General features: G+C 41.0%; 1 protein-coding gene across 1 annotated transcript in view; it reads right to left on the reverse strand.

Annotated features, from left to right (window-relative positions):
- LOC143040986 (NFX1-type zinc finger-containing protein 1-like) overlaps positions 1-22,737 on the reverse strand; it is an 87,708-nt gene that overhangs the window by 31,637 nt on the left and 33,334 nt on the right. Inside the window, exons 6-8 of the mRNA XM_076212452.1 lie at positions 12,701-12,844; positions 11,134-12,556; positions 2,215-2,371 (exon numbers count right to left, since the gene is read on the reverse strand). Coding sequence (XP_076068567.1) covers positions 2,215-2,371; positions 11,134-12,556; positions 12,701-12,844 — 1,724 coding nt within the window. The remainder of the gene's footprint in view (positions 1-2,214; positions 2,372-11,133; positions 12,557-12,700; positions 12,845-22,737) is intronic.

A 22,737-nucleotide genomic window follows, 5' to 3' on the forward strand; every position in this document is an offset into this window, starting at 1 on the left:
CAGCCCTTTCTACCAGCACCCTTTCATCTCTAGCTCTTCTCTCTTTCATTCTATCAATCCTTGTAACCTGTCATACACTTGATCTCAAACTATTCCACAATTTATACATCTTTCCACATATATGTATAAACATGTGGAAAAGAAAATTAGAGACTAGGAGGCAGGATCTCATGAGCATGCTTGCCTCCATTTCTTTGTAAATTAGTGTAATCATACCTAAGTGCTCTGGACAGAAATAATTACAGTCTGTGGAAAGTCAAAGAGGTGTGGAAAGCAGAGGTAGGAGTAAATATGAGGGGTAAACCTACGATGAGATGGCTGGATGGGGGTAAAAGGGGGATTGGGAAAGAGTCTGTTGAGGAAGGACAGGAGAGGACAGAAAATAGGGGTGAATGGAGAATGGTTGTATAGATGATGCTGTGATGCATGAGGGGGAGTGGGTGGGGTACGGGGGGACAGAGAGGGGGGTCACTGAATTAATGAAGTGGCCTTGCTGTGGAGGTGCAGTGTCTAGCAGCACTGTTTCTGACCCAGGGCAGTGGACAAGATGCAGGGATGACCCATCATCCAGGAGGTGCCAAGATAAGAGGGAGGGAAGAGAGTAGAGGGGAGTGGATTATGTAGGGATTGAATGGGTGGAAGTGGTTTCTGTGCCTTTGTTTTTTGGCAACCTCCTTTTTAGGGGGATAAAGCCTTTGATATATATATATCTGTGGACAGAGGACAGCTACATTGATATGATCATGACTAGGGATTAGATGATATACTCCATAAAATTTCCCTGAAATGGACACCATGAGGGAAGAGATCCATTGATAGATCAAAGAAATGATATCAAGACAATATTAAAATAATTTATTCAGCAAAATTGGGGATTGGAGCAACTGTAGAATTTTTGTGAAAAGCATCAACAACAGAGATTACAAATCTTTAACTGGCATAAAAAAGTAATTCTTGTTACTAAATATTTACTTTCACCAGATACTGCGCCAAACTGAATCCTTCTTCACTATCATAATAACCCCATTTCCAATCTTACCTTTTCTAGCACATCTCTAGACTACATTCACCATTTTGACACCTATACCAATTGTTAGTTTGTTGTCTACATGTAACATTTTATTTATTTAATCATGAAATAATCACAGATTTCTAACCGGGTTAATAATAATGCATCTACATTAGTATATACTATTTTTAAGTTTCCTTACAGTTTCCTTTGTCAACTTGTTCTCTTTTACAATACCATCTCCTCAAAATTTTATATAAAACTCTATGAAAACTTTTCAGTTTCTTTCTATTCTTACATTATTACTTTCCTTAGCTATATTTACAAGCTTCATGATTTCTGCTTGTTCTTTGGTTGATCCATTCCAAATATTCTAACTTGTCCTAGTTTTTATGTTTTACTGAATATTCTACTTATCATGGTTGGTGACCTGGACTAAACTTTCTACATATATGCACTACCTGCTTTGCATTTATTTTAGCCACTGGGATGGTTGCTATGTAATTGAAGCAGTGTGACTAAACAACTTATACTGTGGGCCCTGCTGCGATGTGTCAAGTCTTGCTGCATTGCTTCCGACCCAAGCAGTGGGTGGTCAGGGACAACCCTTCATCCTCAGGAGCTTAGAAAGGAAACAAATGGGTGATAGATAAGAGTAGGATGGCTGCCTTGGCTGCCTTCCTCCCCTATAAAGGGATAAAAAGCTTATATGTATATTTAAACATATAGTACTTTTATCTGATCATAAGCACCACATTCATTTCCTATGATTGATGATGTAATTTCTGTATTTGCAGTTCATGTTTCCTATTCAGTCATTTACTATGATTGTTGATGTAATTTCTATACAGTGACAGTTCATGTTTCCTTTTATTCCCTGTGAAGTGATGTACTGTATGGTGCATCAGTTATAACATATTTTTGTCTAAATTTAAATGCTAAATGAGACTTCCTATACAATTCACCAACAGGTTGACTTAAACTCGTTAACAATTGTGAGTGAATACCTCTAAATTTCCACATCAGTTCAGCTATCAAATGAAATTCTAATTCACAATTTTACTAAAAATTACAAAATAATTCACAATTTACCCAATCCTTTATTAGTAGTGTCAACTTTTTGATAGTGTTTTTCCACAAATTATGATGTTCCCAATCACCTACTATTTACACAAAGTTTCAGGTTTATATCAAGAATTACTTACTTATGTCTACATAAAAGCTGGCGCCGACATTTCCTAGTGCACGGGATATGTATCTGTCCATGGAAACACAAGCTGCAGCTTCCTGTGCATGTATGTCCACACTCCAACTGAGCTTTGCATGGTTCATTGCAATATGTCCATGCCTCTTCTGTGCTCACTTATATTTGAAATAGAAAATAAAATCAATCAATATATAGACCAATAATACATACCTGCTAGTGGTGGTCCTGCAAGATGGATGTTTAAAAGAATTACATCCCCACCATACTTTAAAACCTATCTGCATTGTTGTAAAAAGGGTTGTGGTACTTATCCAATCATGCACACCAGCAACACAATAGACATTATATATATAAAGGATTTGAGGGAAAAACCTATTCCAAGAGTGGCCTTCCTCAAGGGGATGGGACTGCTCAGTCAGATAGTCTTGGGAACAACAACAACTTTTCTATTCATTAACCTCCACTTGATGTAGCCCAAAGGGTGTCTGTGGATTGGGCCCAAGATCTCTTTCAACTTATTTGTTCCCATTTTTCACATTTGGCAACTGGCAGTTGTCCCTCATCCTACTAGCTAGCAACAAAGAAACAGACCCATATTTAAGAGCATCTTTTCACTGCAAGATATGATACAGAAATATATAATCATACAGATTATATTTCAACTTTAGCAATATGTGTATATGTGTATATATATATGTGTATATATATATATATATGTATATATATATATTATATATATATATATATATATATATATATATATATATATATGCATCCATTCCCAAATGTCTATTCATTTCTCATTACTTTTTAATCCACCAAGGCATTTACTCACTTCTCTCAATCTACATTCTACATCCACTCCCTTTCCCACCACATTTGCACCCAAGTATCTAAAACTATCCACTTCCTCCAGTCTCTTTTTCCCTTAATACTCATTTCCAGGTTGCTGCCACTTTCTCCCCCTTGTACATCTCATCACCTTACTTTTACCCACATTTATCTCCCACTTCCTCCTCTGATCCTGCTACAAGTACAGTGTCATCAACAAGCAACTAGCTTATTTTGATCTTTTCTCCATTTTCTTTAACCATCTCCAATCCCTGACCCACTATCCTTGGATTTACCTCATGTAGCACCCCATCCATATATAAACTGAACAGCCAGGGTGACATAACACATCCCTGACAAAGTCCCACCTTTAACTCAAACCACTCACTCTCTCCATTTCTGATTTTAACACATGCTCTACTACTTTTGTAAATACTCTTGACTGCTAAGCTTTCCTCCTATTCCATATATCTGCAATATCTCCAACAGTGCCTTCTTACCCTGTCATAAGCCTTTTCCAAATACATAAAAGCCCAAAAAACATAATTACTTTTTCCTAAAGCTTTCTCACATATTTGTCTTACCACAAAAATCTGATCCACACAACCCCTACCTGTCCTAAACCCACACTGTTCACCACCAATTACTCCCTCTCTTCTCCTAATCCTCTCAATCAAAACCCTCCTATAAGCCTTCCCAAATACACTTATCAAACTGATCCCTCTGAAAGTACTATTCACACTTGTCCCCTTTTCCCTTGTAAATTGGAACTATACAGGCACTCCTATAGTCCTCCAGCACTCTACCCTCTCTTAAACAAACATAATAACTTTACCAGCCAGTCCACCATCACTGTACTTCCATTTTTTTTTTTTAGCATCCATCTAACCCAGGTGCCTTACCTGCTCTCATCATTTTAACAACTGATTTCATCTCATCTTTCCTTATTTCTCCACCAGAAATACAAGGTGTGCAAAGATGGTGTGGGGAACACATTCCCATTCCTCCTCCACTCCTAGTTCTACTCTATCCTTCACTCCCTCCCACTTCTCTCTCATTTTCTTGTACTCCTTTTTGTTCTCATTTAAGCAGTTCACTTTAAGGTCCTCCCTAACTTCTGTCCTTTTTCTCTTTCTCCATCTATCCTCCATTCTAAACTTACCTTCTACCAAAAAATGATCTATTACCTCTACTCTCCCCCTTAGAACATGTACTTCTTTTATTCTTCTTACTATACTCCTGGCTACCACTATATAATCCATTAACACTTTATCTACCACCCATTCACCACCTTCTCCCACGTGTACTTATGCTTAACTCTCTTCCTAAACACTGTATTTGCTATCATCAACTCTCTAGACACATCACCATCAACTCCACACTTCCCAACTATTCTGTCTATTGCTTCATTTCCTACCCTAGCATTAAGGTCTCCCAATACCACTACATTAACATTTCATCCTAATCACTATATGCACTCATTTAAATCTATCAAAAAAAGCCTCCCTTTCCTCTACACTCTTCTCACTACCAGGCCCATATGCACTCACAAAAACCCACACCTCCCTTCACAGTTTCAATTTCATCCACATTAACCTTGAAGAAACCTCCTTCCACTACACCATCGGTTCCCAATTTTTGTTGTCCCATTCACCCTTTTCCAGTCACTTTTTCACCTGTGGACTCCTACACTTCCCAATGTGCTTAAACTCGTCTAATGTTAGCCTAAACACAATCAAAAGTAAGTCCCCAGTAATGAACAGGTTAATGAAGTGGCTCTGAACATGTTTACAAATTTCCACTGATTTTCATTTATATAGCATCTTCCCTATATAATAGCTGCAATAGCTGTATTACTATAAATAGCAATATGAATTAATTATTGCACTTACTATTGCCATAATGAAATAAAGGTTATTCATTAATTTTCTCTCTCTTATTCATATATCCCAGGAAAAGGTGGAGTGAAGGTGGAGGTAGAATGTAGATTGAGAGAAGTAAATGCCTTGGTGGATTAAAGAGTGTAATGAGGAATAGACATTTGGGAATGGATGCTAAGAGGAGACTGTATGATGGAGTGATTGTGCCAACAGCACCATATGGGGCAGAAACATGGAACATAAGAGAAGAAGAGAGGAGGAGTTTGAATGTGTTTGAGATGAGGTGTCTGAGAAGTATGATGGGGGTTACTAGGCTAGATAGAGTGAGAAATGAGGTGAGGAGGAGAACAGGGGTGGAAAGGGAGCTGGGAGATAGGGTTGATGAAAGAATATTAGGATGGTTTGGACACATGGAAAGAATGAGTGAAGAAAGACTAGTAAAAGAGGTATGGAAGGCAGATGTGGAGGGAGTGAACATGAAGGGACGTCCTAGGATGAGGTGGTTGGATGGGGTGAAGGGGGCTTTGGGGAAGAGGGGAATGTCTGTTGAGGAAGGACGGGAGAGGACAGAAGATAGGGGTGAATGGAGAATGGTTGTATATGGATGATGTTGTGATTGCATGAGGTGGAATGGGCGGGGGATGGGGGGTGAGGTAATATGTGTGAGCAAAATTTGACGCAGCCTGAAGGGATTTCTCCCCATCTTCTCCTTTTATGCAATGGGGGGGCGGAGAGGGGGGGTCGCCGATTTAATGAAGCGGCCTTGCTGTGGATGTGCTGTGTCTTGCAACACTGCTTCTGACCCAGGGCAGTGGACAAGATGCAGGGATGACCCGTCATCCAGGAGGTGCTAAGATGGGAGGGAGGGTGGAGGGGTGTGGCGTGTATTCAGGGATGGAATGGGTGGGAATGATTTTATGCCTTTTCATTTTTGGCTACCTCCCTTGTAACGGGAAAAAAGCCTTGGTATATGTATGTATGTATGTACATATATTCACGACACTCGTTATTTCAGGAGGCAATAAATCTTCCTGTCATCTCGCAGGCCACTCATGACCATCCCAAGGGCCAAAATTGTCACGTGGGCCGTGTGTTTGACACCCCTGATACTGTTAGCTAATATAGAGCAATTCTAGCATTCAAGCATTCAGTTAGGATTGTGTACAGTAGTATGAATTTTATTCAGAGTCTCCTAATGCCAGTATAATAAATCTAAAATTAAACAGAATCTCTATGGACCCCTGGTTGGGAACCACTGCACTACACACTTGCCTATCTCTACACTTACTAGTATAGCCACCCCTTCTCTCCCTTGTCCTCTCTTCACTCCAGAGATCCTCACAACTACATTCTCAAACTCACCCATCCCTTTAAATTCATTTAACTTAATGCCAACATATCCATTTTCTTCTCACAAACACTGCCTATCTTTACCCATTTACTCTCATCTGTACCACATCCATGCACATTAGAAAACTCAAACCTTAGAGTACTGGTTGGAAAACGACCCCTAGACCCTTTTATGTATTTACATTTTTTTAGGAATGTTCCCTTTGGGGCTACAGGGAGAAGGATGTTTAGTCCTATCCCAGTTCCATTTTTGTCACCTCACACAACTCAAGTGGAAATACTTGGATGACAGTGTTTTTTTTCCTCCTCCACAGGGTTAGGCAAAGAATGGAAATGAATATTCAGAGAAATGGCACAGGACAGTAACAAGAGTGGGGGAACAGCATAAAGGAGGGACAGTTGTAGTATAATCAAGTATCATCATTTCTCTATGAACAGACTGCCTCTATCACAGACAAATGGTTTGTAGGGGCACCTCATATAGACCCTAAAGTATCAGCTGCATGCTACTTAGCAGCTTTTAACCCCACAATAACATGCATCCAATACCCCAGATGGGGTATATATACATACATACATACATATACCAAGGCTTTTTCCCCCTTCCAAGGGAGGTAGCCAAAAAGGGAAAGGCACAAAAACACTCCCACCCATTTCATCCCTAAATACACTCCACACCCCTCCCACCCTTCCTCTCATCTGAGCACCTCCTGGATGACGGGTCATCCCTGCACCCTGCCCACCGCCCTGGGTCAGAAGCAGTGTCGCAAGACACAGTACATCCACAGCGAGGCCGCTTCATTTAATCGGCGACCCCCCCTCTCCGTCCCCCTTTGCATATAAGGCGAGGACGGGGAGAAATCCCTTCGGGCTGCGTCAAAAATTACTCACACATACTACCCCACCCCCCACTTCCCCGCCCATTCCTCCTCATGCAGTCACAACATCATCCATATACAACCATTCTCCACTCACCTCTGTCTTCCGTCCTCTCCCTTCCTTCCTCAACAGACATTCCCCTCTTCCCCAAAGCCCCCTTCACCCCATCCATCCACCTCATCCTAGGACGTCCCCTCATGTTCACTCCCTCCACATCTGCCTTCCATACCTCTTTTACTAGTCTTTCTTCACTCATTCTTTCCATGTGTCCAAACCATCCTAATATTCTTTCATCGACCCTATCTCCCAAATCCTTTTTCACCCCTGTTCTCCTCCTCACCTCCTCATTTCTCACTCTATCTAGCCTAGTAACCCCCACCATACTTCTCAGACACCTCATCTCAAACACATTCAAACTCCTTCTCTCTTCTTCTCTTATGTTCCACGTTTCTGCCCCATACAGTGCTGTTGGCACAATCACTCCTTCATACAGTCTCCTCTTCGCATCCATTCCCAAATGTCTATTCCTCATTACACTCTTTAAACCACCAAGGCATTTACTCGCTTCTCTTAATCTACATTCTACCTCCACCTTCACTCCACCTTTTCCTGCTACACTTGCACCCAAGTATCTAAAACTATCCACTTCCTCCAGTCGCTCTCCCTTAATGTTCACTTCCAGTCTACTGCCACTTTCACCCCTTGTACATCTCATCACCTTACTTTTACCCACATTTATCTTTAGCTTTCTTCTATCACATACTCTCCCAAACTCTGCCACCAGCTTCCTCAATCCCTCCTCTGACCCTGCCACAAGCGCAGTGTCGTCCGCAAACAACAGCTGGCTCACCTCCCACTTTTCTCCATTTTCTTTAACCATCTCCAATCCCTGACTCACTACCCTAGCATTCACCTCTCGCACCACCCCATCCATGTATAAGTTGAACAGCCAGGGCGACATAACGCATCCTTGACGAAGTCCCACCTTTACTTCAAACCACTCACTCTCTCCATTTCTAATCCTAACACATGCTCTACTACTCTCATAAAAACTCTTGACAGCTCCCAAAAGCTTTCCTCCTATCCCATAAATCTGCATAACCTCCCACAGTGCCTTTCTGTCTACCCTATCATAAGCCTTTTCCAGATCCATGAAAGCCCAAAAAACATCCTTCCCCTTTCCTATAGCTTTCTCACATATCTGTCTTACCACAAAGATCTGATCTACACAACCTCTACCCGTCCTAAATCCACACTGTTCCTCACCAATTACTCCCTCTGTTCCTCTCCTAATCATCTCAATTAAGATCCTCCCATAAGCCTTCCCTACTACACTCAACAGGCTAATCCCTCTGAAATTACTACATTCACACTTGTCCCCTTTTCCCTTGTAAAGAGGAACTATACAGGCACTACTCCAGTCCTCCGGTACTCTACCCTCTCTCCAGCAAACATTAAATAACCTCACCAACCAGTCCACCATCACTGCACCTCCCTTTTTCAGACATTCTGCATGACATCCATCCAGACCAGGTGCCTTACCTGCTTTCATCATCTTTACAGCTGCCTTCACCTCATCCTTCCTTATTTCTCCTCCATTCTCCTCACTCATCACTCTCATTTTCTTCGCATTTCCCACTGCAGCTATCTTTCCTTCCCTATCCTCCTTCACATTCAGCAACTCCCTAAAATATTCTGCCCATCTTCCCCTCACTGCCATCTCTTCCATTTTCAACTCTCCATCTGTACCTTTTACCTTTTCTTCCCTACTTGATTTGCCTCCTCTTCCTCTCTTAATTTCTTTCCAAAACATCTTTTTATTACTTTCAAAATTTTCTGTCATACTCCTACCCCATTTCACATCTGCTCTCCTCTTTGCCTCCTTTACCTTTTGCTTTACTTCTCTTTTCTTTTCTTTGTACATCTCATATGACTCCCCTGTCCTCTTTTGTAACCAATCTGTGAATGCTCGCTTCTTCTCTTCTACAGCCTTCTTTGTTTCCTCATCCCACCATTCACTACCCTTTCTTCTATTTCCCCCTGTCCTTCTTGTTCCACACACCATCCTTGCACACTTTAAGACTCCCTCCTTGAACCATCCCCATTCCTCCTCCACACCCATCTCTGCTCTATCCTTTACTCCCTCCCACTCCTCCTTCAGCTTCTTTTCGTACTCCTTCTCCTTTTCCTTTTCATTCAAGGAGTTCACTCTAAGAACCTCCCTTCCCCCCATCCTCTTGCACAGGAGCCGGAGAGGAGTTCCTGCAAGCTCCAGCAGCACTGCACCTATTTCCTACACAGTTTTACATGAGAAAACCTGAAATCTATTCCTTGCCTTATCTTCCTATCATCATTTGCCATAGATGACAGCTTTGGCCATAAATTACATTTTATCTAGTTGTACTATACAGGAAGAGAGCTATGCTTGTGGCGACCCATCTTTGTATCTTTCAGCATCAAGTTTTTTCTTAAAATCTTGAATAGTATTTGCACACAATACTGCATCACTATTTATCAAATAATTTCTGATGTTAAATGAATCCTTGAGAGTCCTCCTTGCTTAGTGTCCCTACTATCTTAACTCATTAGTCTCCAGCACAAAGTGGACAAGCATCCTGTCTGCTACAGCTACACAAATTCTACTGGAAGCAGGGACAATATCCTGCAGTAGATTCTTCACCCATTCTTCCAGGGATCAAAGTACTGTATAATACATTTAGTAATACTTTACTTGATAAAGCTTTAATGAGTAGGACATCACACTGGGAATAAAGGCTTCATTCTCACATGATGTTTCTTCCAACATTTTTGTTGGCATTTGTAACTTTAGTTGGCATTTGTAAAAAGGTGAGGAGGAGAACAGGGGTGGAAAGGGGGTTGGGAGATAGGGTTGATGAAAGAGTATTGGAATGGTTTGGACACATGGAAAGAATGGGTGAAGAAAGACTAGTAAAAGAGGTATGGTGGATGGATTGGGTGAAGGGGGCTTTGGGGAAGAGGGGAATGTTTGTTGAGGAAGGACAGGAGAGGACAGAAGATAGAGGTGAATGGAGAATGGTTGTATATGGATGATGTTGTGATGCATGAGGTGGAATGGGTGGGGGGATGGGAGGGTGAAGTAGTATGTGTGAGCAAATTTTGACGCAGCCTGAAGGAATTTCTCCCCATCTTCTCCTTTATGCATGGGGGGACGGAGAGGGGGGGTCGCCGATTTAATAAAGCGGCCTTGCTGTGGATGTGCTGTGTCTTGCAACACTGCTTCTGACCCAGGGCAGTGGACAAGGTGCAGGGATGACCCGTCATCCAGGAGGTGCTAAGATGGGAGGGAGGGTGGAGGGGTGTGGAGTGTATTCAGGGATGGAATGGGTGGGAATGATTTTATGCCTTTTCATTTTTGGCTACCTCCCTTGTAACGGGAAAAAAGCCTTGGTATATGTATGTATTTGTAACTTCTATACAATATACCTTAACTGGAACCATATATGAATTCTAAACAAGGTACAATATCTGAAAAACTGTAAATAAGGTACCAAAGCCCCTTTCCCTGCACACTACAATAGTTTATACAGTTATGATAATCTTGACCTTCTACTGCTATGTTTGAGAACCAGTTTTGTTTCTGCTCAGACCCTTTGGCATGTTGAATTTTCTTTTCTGGAAGCAGCTGACAAAGAAGTATTTTAGGCAGTATCTTGGTCTTTATCCTCATTTTACATTTTACAGTTATCATATAGATTTGAATTCATTTATTGTTCCAGCTTGGGCTATTGTGTATTTACCTAATTGTAGTATAAAGGAATGGAGCAATGCTTGTTGGGTCCCATCTCTTCTCCAATATTTCTAGCCTCAAGTTCATGCATGGTTCCAACTTGGTCTACATAATTTCATATTATTAGAATTGAATACAATTAGGTAAATTTCTCCAACTGCACAATAGCATATAATGTTTATGTTTATACACAAAATTATTTTCATACCTGATGATGAAACATAGCATGGAAGAAAGAACAGATGCCCTGAGACACATGTGCTGGCAACATCTTCTGTGCAGTCTCTGGTGCATGGATCACTACAGTAATTTTGACACAGGTGTCCACATGCTAGCTGGATCTTGCAAGTACTTTTGCAGTATTTTCTTGTAGCTTCCACACTACATTCGATATCTACCTCATGGCCACAGGAATTTATCACTTTCTTCACTATGACCTGGCAACTTAAACACTGTTCAAAACACTTTCTTTGACAGTGATGTCCACATGGATGTGTCTTCATGCAAGGCTCCAAGCATTTTGTAGCCTCCTTTAATAAGTGACACATGGTTTCCTGCTCATGACCACATGGAAGTGTTTTTGTGCATAGTGTTGTGCAATGTACATCAATTTCTGCTTGAAAACATTTAATTTCTTGTTCATGACCACATGGCAGAACAGTATTCCTGGGTTCTTTACACACAAAACAACCTTCTGGCAAATGGCATGGCAATGCTGCTTCATGACCACATGGCAGCATTTTACTCACTGCTACTTCACACAATCCACATTGTTCGTAACAATATCTAGGACACTCATGATCAAGGATGCATCGATGTGGTCGACGTTTACATGGCTGCCTGCATTTGAATTTGCTATGGTCTGGATCTATGGCTAAGTGACATGTCATTGTACACTGATGGCCACAAGCGAGTATCTTTTTACAAGGAGTTTTGCATACTACCATACTAGGATTGTCTGAACAGTCCATTTGCTGAACATGTTGGCACAATGGAAGTACTCGTTCAACAACCGTAGGGCAATGAAATCTCGATACTTCAACACTGCATGGTACTGGGTGCACATGACCACATGGCAATTCCTTTTCCACCATGATTTTGCAAACACATTTCATCCAACACAAATCAAGACATGGGTGATTACGTTCACAAACACGATCACACTTCATTAAACACATAATTTCCTTATGATTCATGTCTTGTAAATGACAAGGTTGTTGGCAAGGATGACCACAAGAAGGCAATGGTTTGAGGCAGGGCATATGACATCCACCATTAGGGGATTTGATAAAGAAGTCATAAGCAGTTTCCACTCTGCTTAAATTATATGGATGATTTACACACTTTAGTGTTAATGATTCTCCAATAGACCCTGTTTGTTTCAACTTCAGTTCAATAGTTTTCCAAAGGTTGCTGGAGCTTCTTAGTATATTCATGTTTCCCACAAGATAGAACCCATGCTTGGCACGAGATAGTGCTACACATACACGGTTATCTATTCGAAGAAAGCCTACATTCCCTTCTTTGTTGCTTCGTACTAATGATAAAAGAATTATATTACTTTCTTCTCCTTGGAAGGCATCTACTATGCTGATCCGCACACCATCACATTTGTGACACTCTCTCTGGAGCTGCAGGGTAAAAATCGAGTATATGATTAGAGCAACAAAAGTTTAGATATCAATCATCTGCAATCATTGCAAAGACTTGGCTTTAGAATGTTTTCAGGATATAACAACTTATTCCCAAACTGTATTGAATACAATTTCTCTCACCTTACGAAGAAGGAAGAACTGTCCTGTGTATGGGGTGAGGACAGTGATATCATTTGGGGAATAACCTTGCAGCATAAGGTGGCGACACAAAGCCATGATGAACTGTCCTTCAAACTCATTTTCATAGCTGTCATCATTAATTGGCTGACAAGTAAAAATTCATTGAATAACAAAGAAATTGTAGAAGGATTTAAATTAATACAATGGTACCCTGGATTCCTTGGGCATGATACCCCATGTGTGAATGGATTTTGTACTGTTGTAGTGCAGGCTAGTGCAAGATAACATGTTCTGTATCTTTAGTACAGTGACTGTGTATGATGCTTAATTTTTTCTGTATTAGTACTATTTAATTGTTGCTTGAAAAATCTGGTGGCACACTGGTACAGTTTGAAACTTGGTAGTGAATTATTGTCTGGGGGTGTTCCAGGGTACTTGAAGAATTGCTGGAATTGTTGGTCTGGTGCCTAAGGAGCCTCAACTGAATTACAATGGGTTTACATCAATATCCACACATCTGAGATTTCACAAAATCTCCACCTCCATCTGAAGTTAGAAGTGGTTGGTACATGGTGTCCTGTTATTATGTCATGTATGCCATGTTATACTTCAAATGGATTCATATTGTATGTCAGAGGAATGACATAAATATACATACATATACCAAGGCTTTTTCCCCCTTCCAAGGGAGGTAGCCAAAAAGGGAAAGGCATAAAAACACTCCCACCCATTTCATCCCTAAATACACTCCACACCCACATAAATATAGCTAGGATATAGTAGAAATACACCAAAAATGGGTTGTTGTAATACCACAACACAAAGGCTTTAAATCCCTCGGCATCACCCTAGGATACAGAGTGGAAGGAGGCAAATTTTTGTGCTGACTCCAGCTAAAAAGGATGCACAGATTAAGATGGCACACAGTGGCACCTAGAAGTAGTGCCCATTTGCTTATGACTATAGAACCAAGTGGGTAACAGATAGGTAGCTAATAAATGTTTGTACACCCTCATACAAAATAAAGAGTTGATTGTGTGAGGAAAGGCAAGTAGGAGAATCTAGAACAAGTTTATCTATTTAGTGATTTGTGGCACCCATACACATGGCACCTCCCTATGCCCTATATTAGTGGGTTGTGCTCTATTCTAAATCACCCTATATACATACGCCATAGAAGTAAGAATATTTTTGTATCTTACCTATGTTTATCCCTAGTGAAGCAGGATATCCCATATTAAAAGGGGAAAATGTTTACACTGTGCTTGGAACAATAGAAAGTGTCCAATTTATGACCAGATTGGGACTCGACTCAATCACGCCAGGACAGCAACATATAAGTGAGGGCCTGCTGTCTGGTATTTCTCTTTCTTTATACATATACCAAAGGCTTTTTCACCTTTACAATGGAGGTTACCAGAGTCAATAGGCATATTCCAATCCCAATCACCACCCTCCCTCTCTCTTATCTTGGCTCCTCCTGGATGATGGGTCATTCCTGCATATCATTCATCACCTTGGGTCAGAAGCAATGCACCAAGACATAGCACATCCACAGCAAGGCCACTTAGCAACCACCCCTCTCTGTCCCCTCATGCAGAAAGAGAAGAGAGAGAATTCCCTTTGGGCTGTGTCAAAATATCATTCACACATAACCACTCCCTCACCCTCCCTATCTACCACACACTCCTTTCCAAGCATCACAGTGTCATACATACACAGCCAAAAAAATAAGTACATACACATCCACAAAATAAGTACAACCACAAGTACAAAAAAATGTATAACAAAACTTGAAAGAATACAAAGAGCAATTACAAAACTAGCACCAACACTCTCAGAACTATCATATGAAGAGACTAACAAAACTTAAACTACATACATTAGAACAAAGAAGAGAGATAGGAGACTTGATAACTATTTATAGAATCATGGAAGGCATAGAAAATATTGATAGAGAGGTTCTAATAAAATGGGATAGTGGCAATACAAGAGGACACAAAGAAAATCAAGAAAGACAGTTATAGAAGGGACCTGAAAAAGAACAGCTTTCCCCACAGAGTAACAGACATCTGGAACAAGTTGGATGAAAAAGTGGCATGTGCAAAACCAATTCATGAATTTAAAAACAGTTTGGATAAAATAAGATATGAAGACGGGACACCATGAGAATAGCTCCCCTTCCCGTAAAATACAACTAGGTAAATACACTCAGGGCTCAAACATGGGTAAGTGCCACCCTGGGATGAGTCAAAAAGTGGCCCCCCCCACACACACACACCACCTTCCATATCTGATGGTCACTAGCACGATTCACATGTTACATGCATCCACAAAACAATGTTTATACCCAAACACGTGCGATGAAAAAGATTTTCCAGGATTTAGTAAGTATGAAAGCAGGAACTTAAGTCGATTATTAGAGATAGAGAGAGATATGAGCAAAAATAGGATTCGGTGGGAGAGTGAAATTATGGACTTAAGAAAAGACATCGTAGGATTAATAGACTGCTTAGCACAGGCGAATCACGAAATTTCTGACCTAAGAAAAACCAACTTGGATCTTAAAAACGAGATTAAAGAAATGAAAAGGGATATAAATGAGTTGAAGAATGATAACGAAAAGAAGAAAACTAACGACAATAACAACAGCAAAAATTTAAAGATAGAGGTGAACAATAAATTACAAGAATTGACACAAAAGACCGAAGAGAACCTAGGTGAGGAAAGTATAGTATTCAGAAAATTAAGAAGTGGAAGGAAAACATTGAAAACAAGGAAATTGCTTTTAAAGAAATAGTCAAGCGGCAAATGCAGGATAATGCAAAAGACACAATTATCCAAGTGATTAACGAAAAAGAAAACTGGGTCAGGGATACAGTAGATAGAAAAAAATGTATTGTGGTATATGGACTAAAAGAAAAACATAGATTGGTGAGGTACATGAGAGAAAAAGAAGAAAAAGAGACAGCAGTAGAAATCCTAAATGAAATTCAGGGGGGAGAAAGAGATGCACGCATAGACCTGGAAGAGACATATAGAATCGGTCGCTATTCTAAGGATAGAAATCGACCTCTAAAGATAAAATTAAGGTCACATATGGTAGTAGAAGACATATTTGAAAAAGTAGGCAACTTGGCAAAGAGTGAAAAGTACAATAAGATATGGATAAAAAGAGAAATGAGTACTGAGGAATTAGAAAAAGAAAAGTCAAGCGGCAAATGCAGGATAATGCAAAAGACACAATTATCCAAGTGATTAACGAAAAAGGAAACTGGGTCAGGGATACAGTAGATAGAAAAAAATGTATTGTGGTATATGGACTAAAAGAAAAACCTAGATTGGTGAGGTACATGAGAGAAAAAGAAGAAAAAGAGACAGCAGTAGAAATCCTAAATGAAATTCAGAGGGGAGAAAGAGATGCACGCATAGACCTGGAAGAGATATATAGAATCGGTCGCTATTCTAAGGATAGAAATCGACCTCTAGAGATAAAATTAAGGTCACATATGGTAGTAGAAGACATATTTGAAAAAGTAGGCAACTTGGCAAAGAGTGAAAAGTACAATAAGATATGGATAAAAAGAGAAATGAGTACTGAGGAATTAGAAAAAGAAAAGTCAAGCGGCAAATGCAGGATAATGCAAAAGACACAATTATCCAAGTGATTAACGAAAAAGGAAACTGGGTCAGGGATACAGTAGATAGAAAAAAATGTATTGTGGTATATGGACTAAAAGAAAAACATAGATTGGTGAGGTACATGAGAGAAAAAGAAGAAAAAGAGACAGCAGTAGAAATCCTAAATGAAATTCAGGGGGGAGAAAGAGATGCACGCATAGACCTGGAAGAGACATATAGAATCGGTCGCTATTCTAAGGATAGAAATCGACCTCTAAAGATAAAATTAAGGTCACATATGGTAGTAGAAGACATATTTGAAAAAGTAGGCAACTTGGCAAAGAGTGAAAAGTACAATAAGATATGGATAAAAAGAGAAATGAGTACTGAGGAATTAGAAAAAGAAAAGTCAAGCGGCAAATGCAGGATAATGCAAAAGACACAATTATCCAAGTGATTAACAAAAAAGGAAACTGGGTCAGGGATACAGTAGATAGAAAAAAATGTATTGTGGTATATGGACTAAAAGAAAAACATAGATTGGTGAGGTACATGAGAGAAAAAGAAGAAAAAGAGACAGCAGTAGAAATCCTAAATGAAATTCAGGGGGGAGAAAGAGATGCACGCATAGACCTGGAAGAGACATATAGGATCGGTCGCTATTCTAAGGATAGAAATCGACCTCTAAAGATAAAATTAAGGTCACATATGGTAGTAGAAGACATATTTGAAAAAGTAGGCAACTTGGCAAAGAGTGAAAAGTACAAAAGATATGGATAAAAAGAGAAATGAGTACTAAGGAATTAGAAAAAGAAAAGTCACTAAGAGAAGAAGAAAAGGAAAAAAACTTGATGAGAACAGAGACAGAATGCAAAGAATTCCATTGGAGAGTAATCGACATGAGATTGAGACAATGGCGCATCAAAACGAAAAAACCAAGGACAGAAAAAATAATGGAGAAGGAAGAAAATTAAAAGTGGCCTATACTAACATAGACGGATTAATTTCAGGTCTGAACGAACTCAATGATTATCTGTTAGAAGAACAACCAGACATAATGGGAATTCTAGAGACTAAACTAAGAGGTGCAATACCATCCACCGTTATTGGACAAGGTCTATACAATTACTGGATAAAAAACAGGGACAAGAAACAGGGAGGGGGAATCATGTTCTTGGCCAAGAAAAACCTAAAAGTGACAAAAATTGCAGAGGGCAAAGGTAATGTTGAACTGATCATGATAAAAGTCGAAGGCAAGAATATGAAAAGTAGAAAGTTTAGTCGAAGGCAAGAATATGAAAAGTAGAAAGTTTGTGGTGACCTATGTGCCTCCAAAAACGAATGCTTGAAAGAGAACGAACATACAAAAATGCTAGAAGATACAAAAAAATCACTAAACGAGATACTAATGGGTAAGGGTAATCTGGTAATTATGGGGGACTTCCATTGCAAAGAAATTTGTTGGGACAACATGACAGTGCGAGGAGATGACTTGTGGGGCAATGTACTGCTAGACAAGACCATGGAGTACACAATGACCCAATGAGTCAGTGAAAACACAAGGTACAGAAACAATGAAGAGCCACTGAAACTAGATTTAATATTCACAACAGAACCTGAAATAGTGGACAGAGTCCATTATAAGACACCAATTAGAAAGAGTGACCATGTACTCATCGAAACTGCACTAAAGGAAGAAATAGACACGGAGAGGAACGAAAAGTATAGGAAAGGAAGATTGATGTATAACTAAACAGACTTTGCAAAACTAAAGACATTCTTCCGGAATGCAAACTGGAAAAAATTCTATATGGAAGAGATACAGTGGAAGAGAAATGGAATATATTGATGGACAATTACAATGAAGGGGTAAACAGGCATGTACCAAGACAAAAGCGAGGGAGTACATTAAATGTTGGTTCAACAAAAGACAGAAGGGACAAAGCTTGGAAAAGGTGGAGAAAAGACAAAACACAAAGCAAATGGCAAACTTATATAAACTATAGAAATGAGTATGTTAATGTGAGACGAGAGGAAAAAAGGAACCATGAGAAGGATATTATAGATAAATGCAAATATCAACCCAAGCTATTCTATCAGTATGTGAATGGTTAACTTAAAACCAAACAGGAAAGCTTCTAGGAGCTGTAGAGTAGTAGAGCATGTGTCAGGATTAGAAATGGTGAGAGTGAGTGGTTCGAGGTAAAGGTGGGTCTTTGTCAAGGATGCGTTATGTTGCCCTGGCTGTTCAACTTATAACTGGATGGGGTAGTGCGAGAGGTAAATGCAAGGGTGGTGGGTCAGGGATTGGAGATGGTTAATGAAAAAAGAGAAAAGTGGGAGGTGAGCCAGCTGTTGTTTGCTGATGACACTGCACTTGTGGTAGGATTGGAGGAGGGATTAAGGAAGTTGGTGACAGAGTCTGGGAGGGTGTGTGAAAGAAGAAAACTGATGATAAATGTGGGTAAAAGTAAGGTGATGACATGTACAAGGGGTGAAAGTGGCAGTAGACTGGAAGTGAGCATTAAGGGAGAGCAACTGGAGGAAGTGGACAGTTTTGGATACTTGGGTGCAAATGTGGCAGGAAAAGGTGGAGTGAAGGTGGAGGTAGAATGTAGATTGAGAGAAGCGAGTAAATGCCTTGGTGAATTAAAAAGTGTAGTGAGGAATAGACATTTGGGAATGGATGCTAAGAGGAGACTGTATGATGGAGTGGTTGTGCCAACAGCACTGTATGGGGCAGAAACATGGAACATAAGAGAAGAAGAGAGAAGGAGTTTGAATGTGTTTGAGATGAGGTGTCTGAGAAGTATGATGGGAGTTACTAGGCTAGATAGAGTGAGAAATGAGGAGGTGAGGAGGGAGAAGGAAGAGACGGGGGTGGAAAGGGAGTTCGGAGATAGGGTTGATGAAAGAGTATTTGGATGGTTTGGACACATGGAAAGAATGAATGAAGAAAGACTAGTGAGAGAGGTATGGAAGGCAGATGTGGAGGGAGTGAACATTAAGGGATGTCCTAGGATGAGATGGATGCATGGGGTTAAGGGGGCTTTGGGGAAGAGGGGAATGTCTGTTGAGGAAGGATGGGAGAAGACAGAAGATAGGGGTGAATGGAGAATGGTTGTATATGGATGATGTTGTAATGCATGAGGTGGAATGGATGGGGGAATGGGGGGTGAGGTAATATGTGTGAGCAAATTTTGACGCAGCCCGAAAAATTTTCTCCCCGTCTTCTCCTTTTCTGCATGGAGGGACAGAGAGGGGGTGTCGCCGATTTAATGAAGCGGCCTTGCTGTGGATGTGCTGTGACTTGTGACACTGCCTCTGACCCAGGGCAGTGGACAAGGTGCAGGGATGACCCATCATCCAGGAGGTACTAATATGAGGGAGGGTGAAGGGGAGTGGAGTGTATTTAGGGATGGTATGGGTGGGAATGATTTTATGCCATTTCTTTTTGGCTACCTCCCTTGAAAGGGGGAAAAACCCTTGGTAAATGTATGTATGTATGTACATGTCCCTATTACCTATTACAGTGGTGTGATATACATACATATGCCAAGGCTTTTTCCCCCTTACAAGGGAGGTAGCCAAAAAGAAAAAGGCATAAAATCATTCCCACCTATTCCATCCCTAAATACACTCCACTCCCCTTCACCCTCCCTCCCATCTTAGCACCTCCTGGATGACGGGTCATCCCTGCACCTTGTCCGCTGCCCTGGGTCAGAGGCAGTGTCGCAAGGCAAGCACATCCACAGCAAGGCCGCTTCATTAAATTGGCGACACCCCCTCTCTCCGTCCCCCCATGCATAAAAGGAGAAGACGGGGAGAAATCCCTTCAGGCTGCGTCAAATTTTGCTCACACATACTACCTCACCCCCCCCATCCCCCCGCCCATTCCACCTCATGCATCACAACATCATCCATATACAACCATTCTCCATTCACCCCTATCTTCTGTCCTCTCCCGTCCTTCCTCAACAGACATTTCCCTCTTCCCCAAAGCCCCCTTCACCCCATCCATCCATCTCATCCTAGGACGTCCCTTCATGTTCACTCCCTCCACATCTGCCTTCCATACCTCCTTTACTAGTCTTTCTTCACTCATTCTTTCCATGTGTCCAAACCATCCTAATACTCTTTCATCAACCCTATCTCCCAACTCCCTTTCCACCCCTGTTCTCCTCCTCACCTCCTCATTTCTCACTCTATCTAGCCTAGTAACTCCCATCATACTTCTCAGACACCTCATCTCAAACACATTCAAACTCCTTCTCTCTTCCTCTCTTATGTTCCATGTTTCTGCCCCATATGGTGCTGTTGGCACAATCACTCCATCATACAGTCTCCTCTTAGCATCCATTCCCAAATGTCCATTCCTCACTACACTTTTTAATCCACCAAGGCATTTACTCGCTTCTCTTAATCTACATTCTACCTCCACCTTCACTCCACCTTTTCCTGCCACATTTGCACCCAAGTATCCAAAACTGTCCACTTCCTCCAGTTGCTCTCCCTTAATGCTCACTTCCAGACTGCTGCCATTTTCACCCCTTGTACATCTCATCACCTTACTTTTACCCACATTTATCTTTAGCTTTCTTCTATCACACACTCTCCCAAACTCTGTCACCAACTTCCTCATTCCCTCCTCTGATCCTGCCACAAGTGCAGTGTTGTCTGCAAACAACAGCTGGCTCACCTCCCACTTTTCTCCATTTTCTTTAACCATCTCCAATCCCTGACCCACCACCCTTGCATTTACCTCTCGCACCACCCCATCCATGTACAAGTTGAACAGCCAGGGAGACATAATGCATTCCTGATGAAGTCCCACCTTTACCTCGAACCACTCACTCTCTCCATTTCTAATCCTGACACATGCTCTACTACTCTCATAAAAACTCTTGACAGCTCCTAGAAGCTTTCCTCCTATCCCGTATATCCGCAAAACCTCCCGCAGTGCCTTCATGTCTACCCTGTCGTAAGCCTTTTCCAGATCCATAAAAGCCCAAAAAACATCCTTACCCTTTCCTATAGCTTTCTCACATATCTGTCTTACCACAAAAATCTGATCTACACAACCTCTACCCGTCCTAAATCCACACTCCTCACCAATTACTCCCTCTGTTCCTCTCCTAATCATCTCAATCAAGATCCTCCCATAAGCCTTCCCAACTACACTTAACAAGCTAATCCCTCTGAAACTACTACACTCACACCTGTCCCCTTTTCCCTTGCAAAGTGGAACTATACAGGCACTTCTCCAGTCCTCCAGAACTCTACCCTTTTTCCAGCAAACATTAAATAACCTCACCAACCAGTCTACCATAACTGTACCTCCTTTTTTTAGACATTCTGCATGGCATCCATCCAGACCAGGTGCCTTACCTGCTTTTATCATCTTAACAACTGCCTTCACCTCATCCTTCCTTATTTCTCCTCCATTTTCCTCATTCATCACTCTCATTTTCTTAGCACTTTCCACTGCAACTATCTTTCCCTCCCTATCCTCCTTCACATTTAGCAACTCCCTAAAATATTTTGCCCATCTTCCCCTTACTGCTTTCTCTTCCATTATCATCTCTCCATCTGCACCCTTTACCTTTTCTTCTCTACTTGATTTGCCTCCTCTTCCTCTCTTAATTTCTTTCCAAAACATCTTTTTATTACTTTCAAAATTTTCTGTTATACTCTTACCCCATTTCACATTTGCTCTCCTCTATGCCTTCTTTACCTTTTGCTTTACTTCTCTTTTCTTTTCTTTGTACCTCTCATATGACTCCCTCGTCCTATTTTGTAACCAATCTCTGAATGCACGCTTCTTCTCTCCTACAACCTTCTTTGTTTTCTCATCCCACCATTCACTACCCTTCCTTCTATTTCCTCCTGTCCTTCTTGTTCCACACACCATCTTTGCACATGTTGTGACTCCCTCCTTGAACCATCCCCATTCCTCCTCCACTCCTAGTTCTTCTCTATCCTTCACTCTCTCCCACTCCTCTCTCAGCTTCTTCTTGTACTCCTTCTCCTTTTCATTTAAAGAGTTCACTCTAAGCACCTCCCTACCTTTTGTCCTTTTCCTTTCTCCATCTATCCTCCACTCTCAACTTACCTTCCACCAAAAAATGATCTGATATTCCCCCACCCTCTCCCCTTAGCACATGTACATCCTTAACTCTTCCTATTATACTCCTATCTACCACTACATAGTCCATTAACGCTCTATCTATCACCCTTCCATCCACCACCCTCTCCCATGTGTACTTATGCATGACTTTCTTCAGAAACACTGTATTTGCTATCATCAACTCTCTTTCTAGACACATTTCCACCATCAACTCTCCACTATGATTCTTTCCTGGAACTCCACATTTCCCAACCACTCCGTCAATTGGTTCAATTGCGTGGATGTGGTA

Source organism: Oratosquilla oratoria, chromosome 2 (assembly GCF_046742065.1).
Source record: "Oratosquilla oratoria isolate Oo_2021 chromosome 2, ASM4674206v1, whole genome shotgun sequence".
NCBI classification, from domain to species: Eukaryota; Metazoa; Arthropoda; class Malacostraca; order Stomatopoda; family Squillidae; genus Oratosquilla; species Oratosquilla oratoria.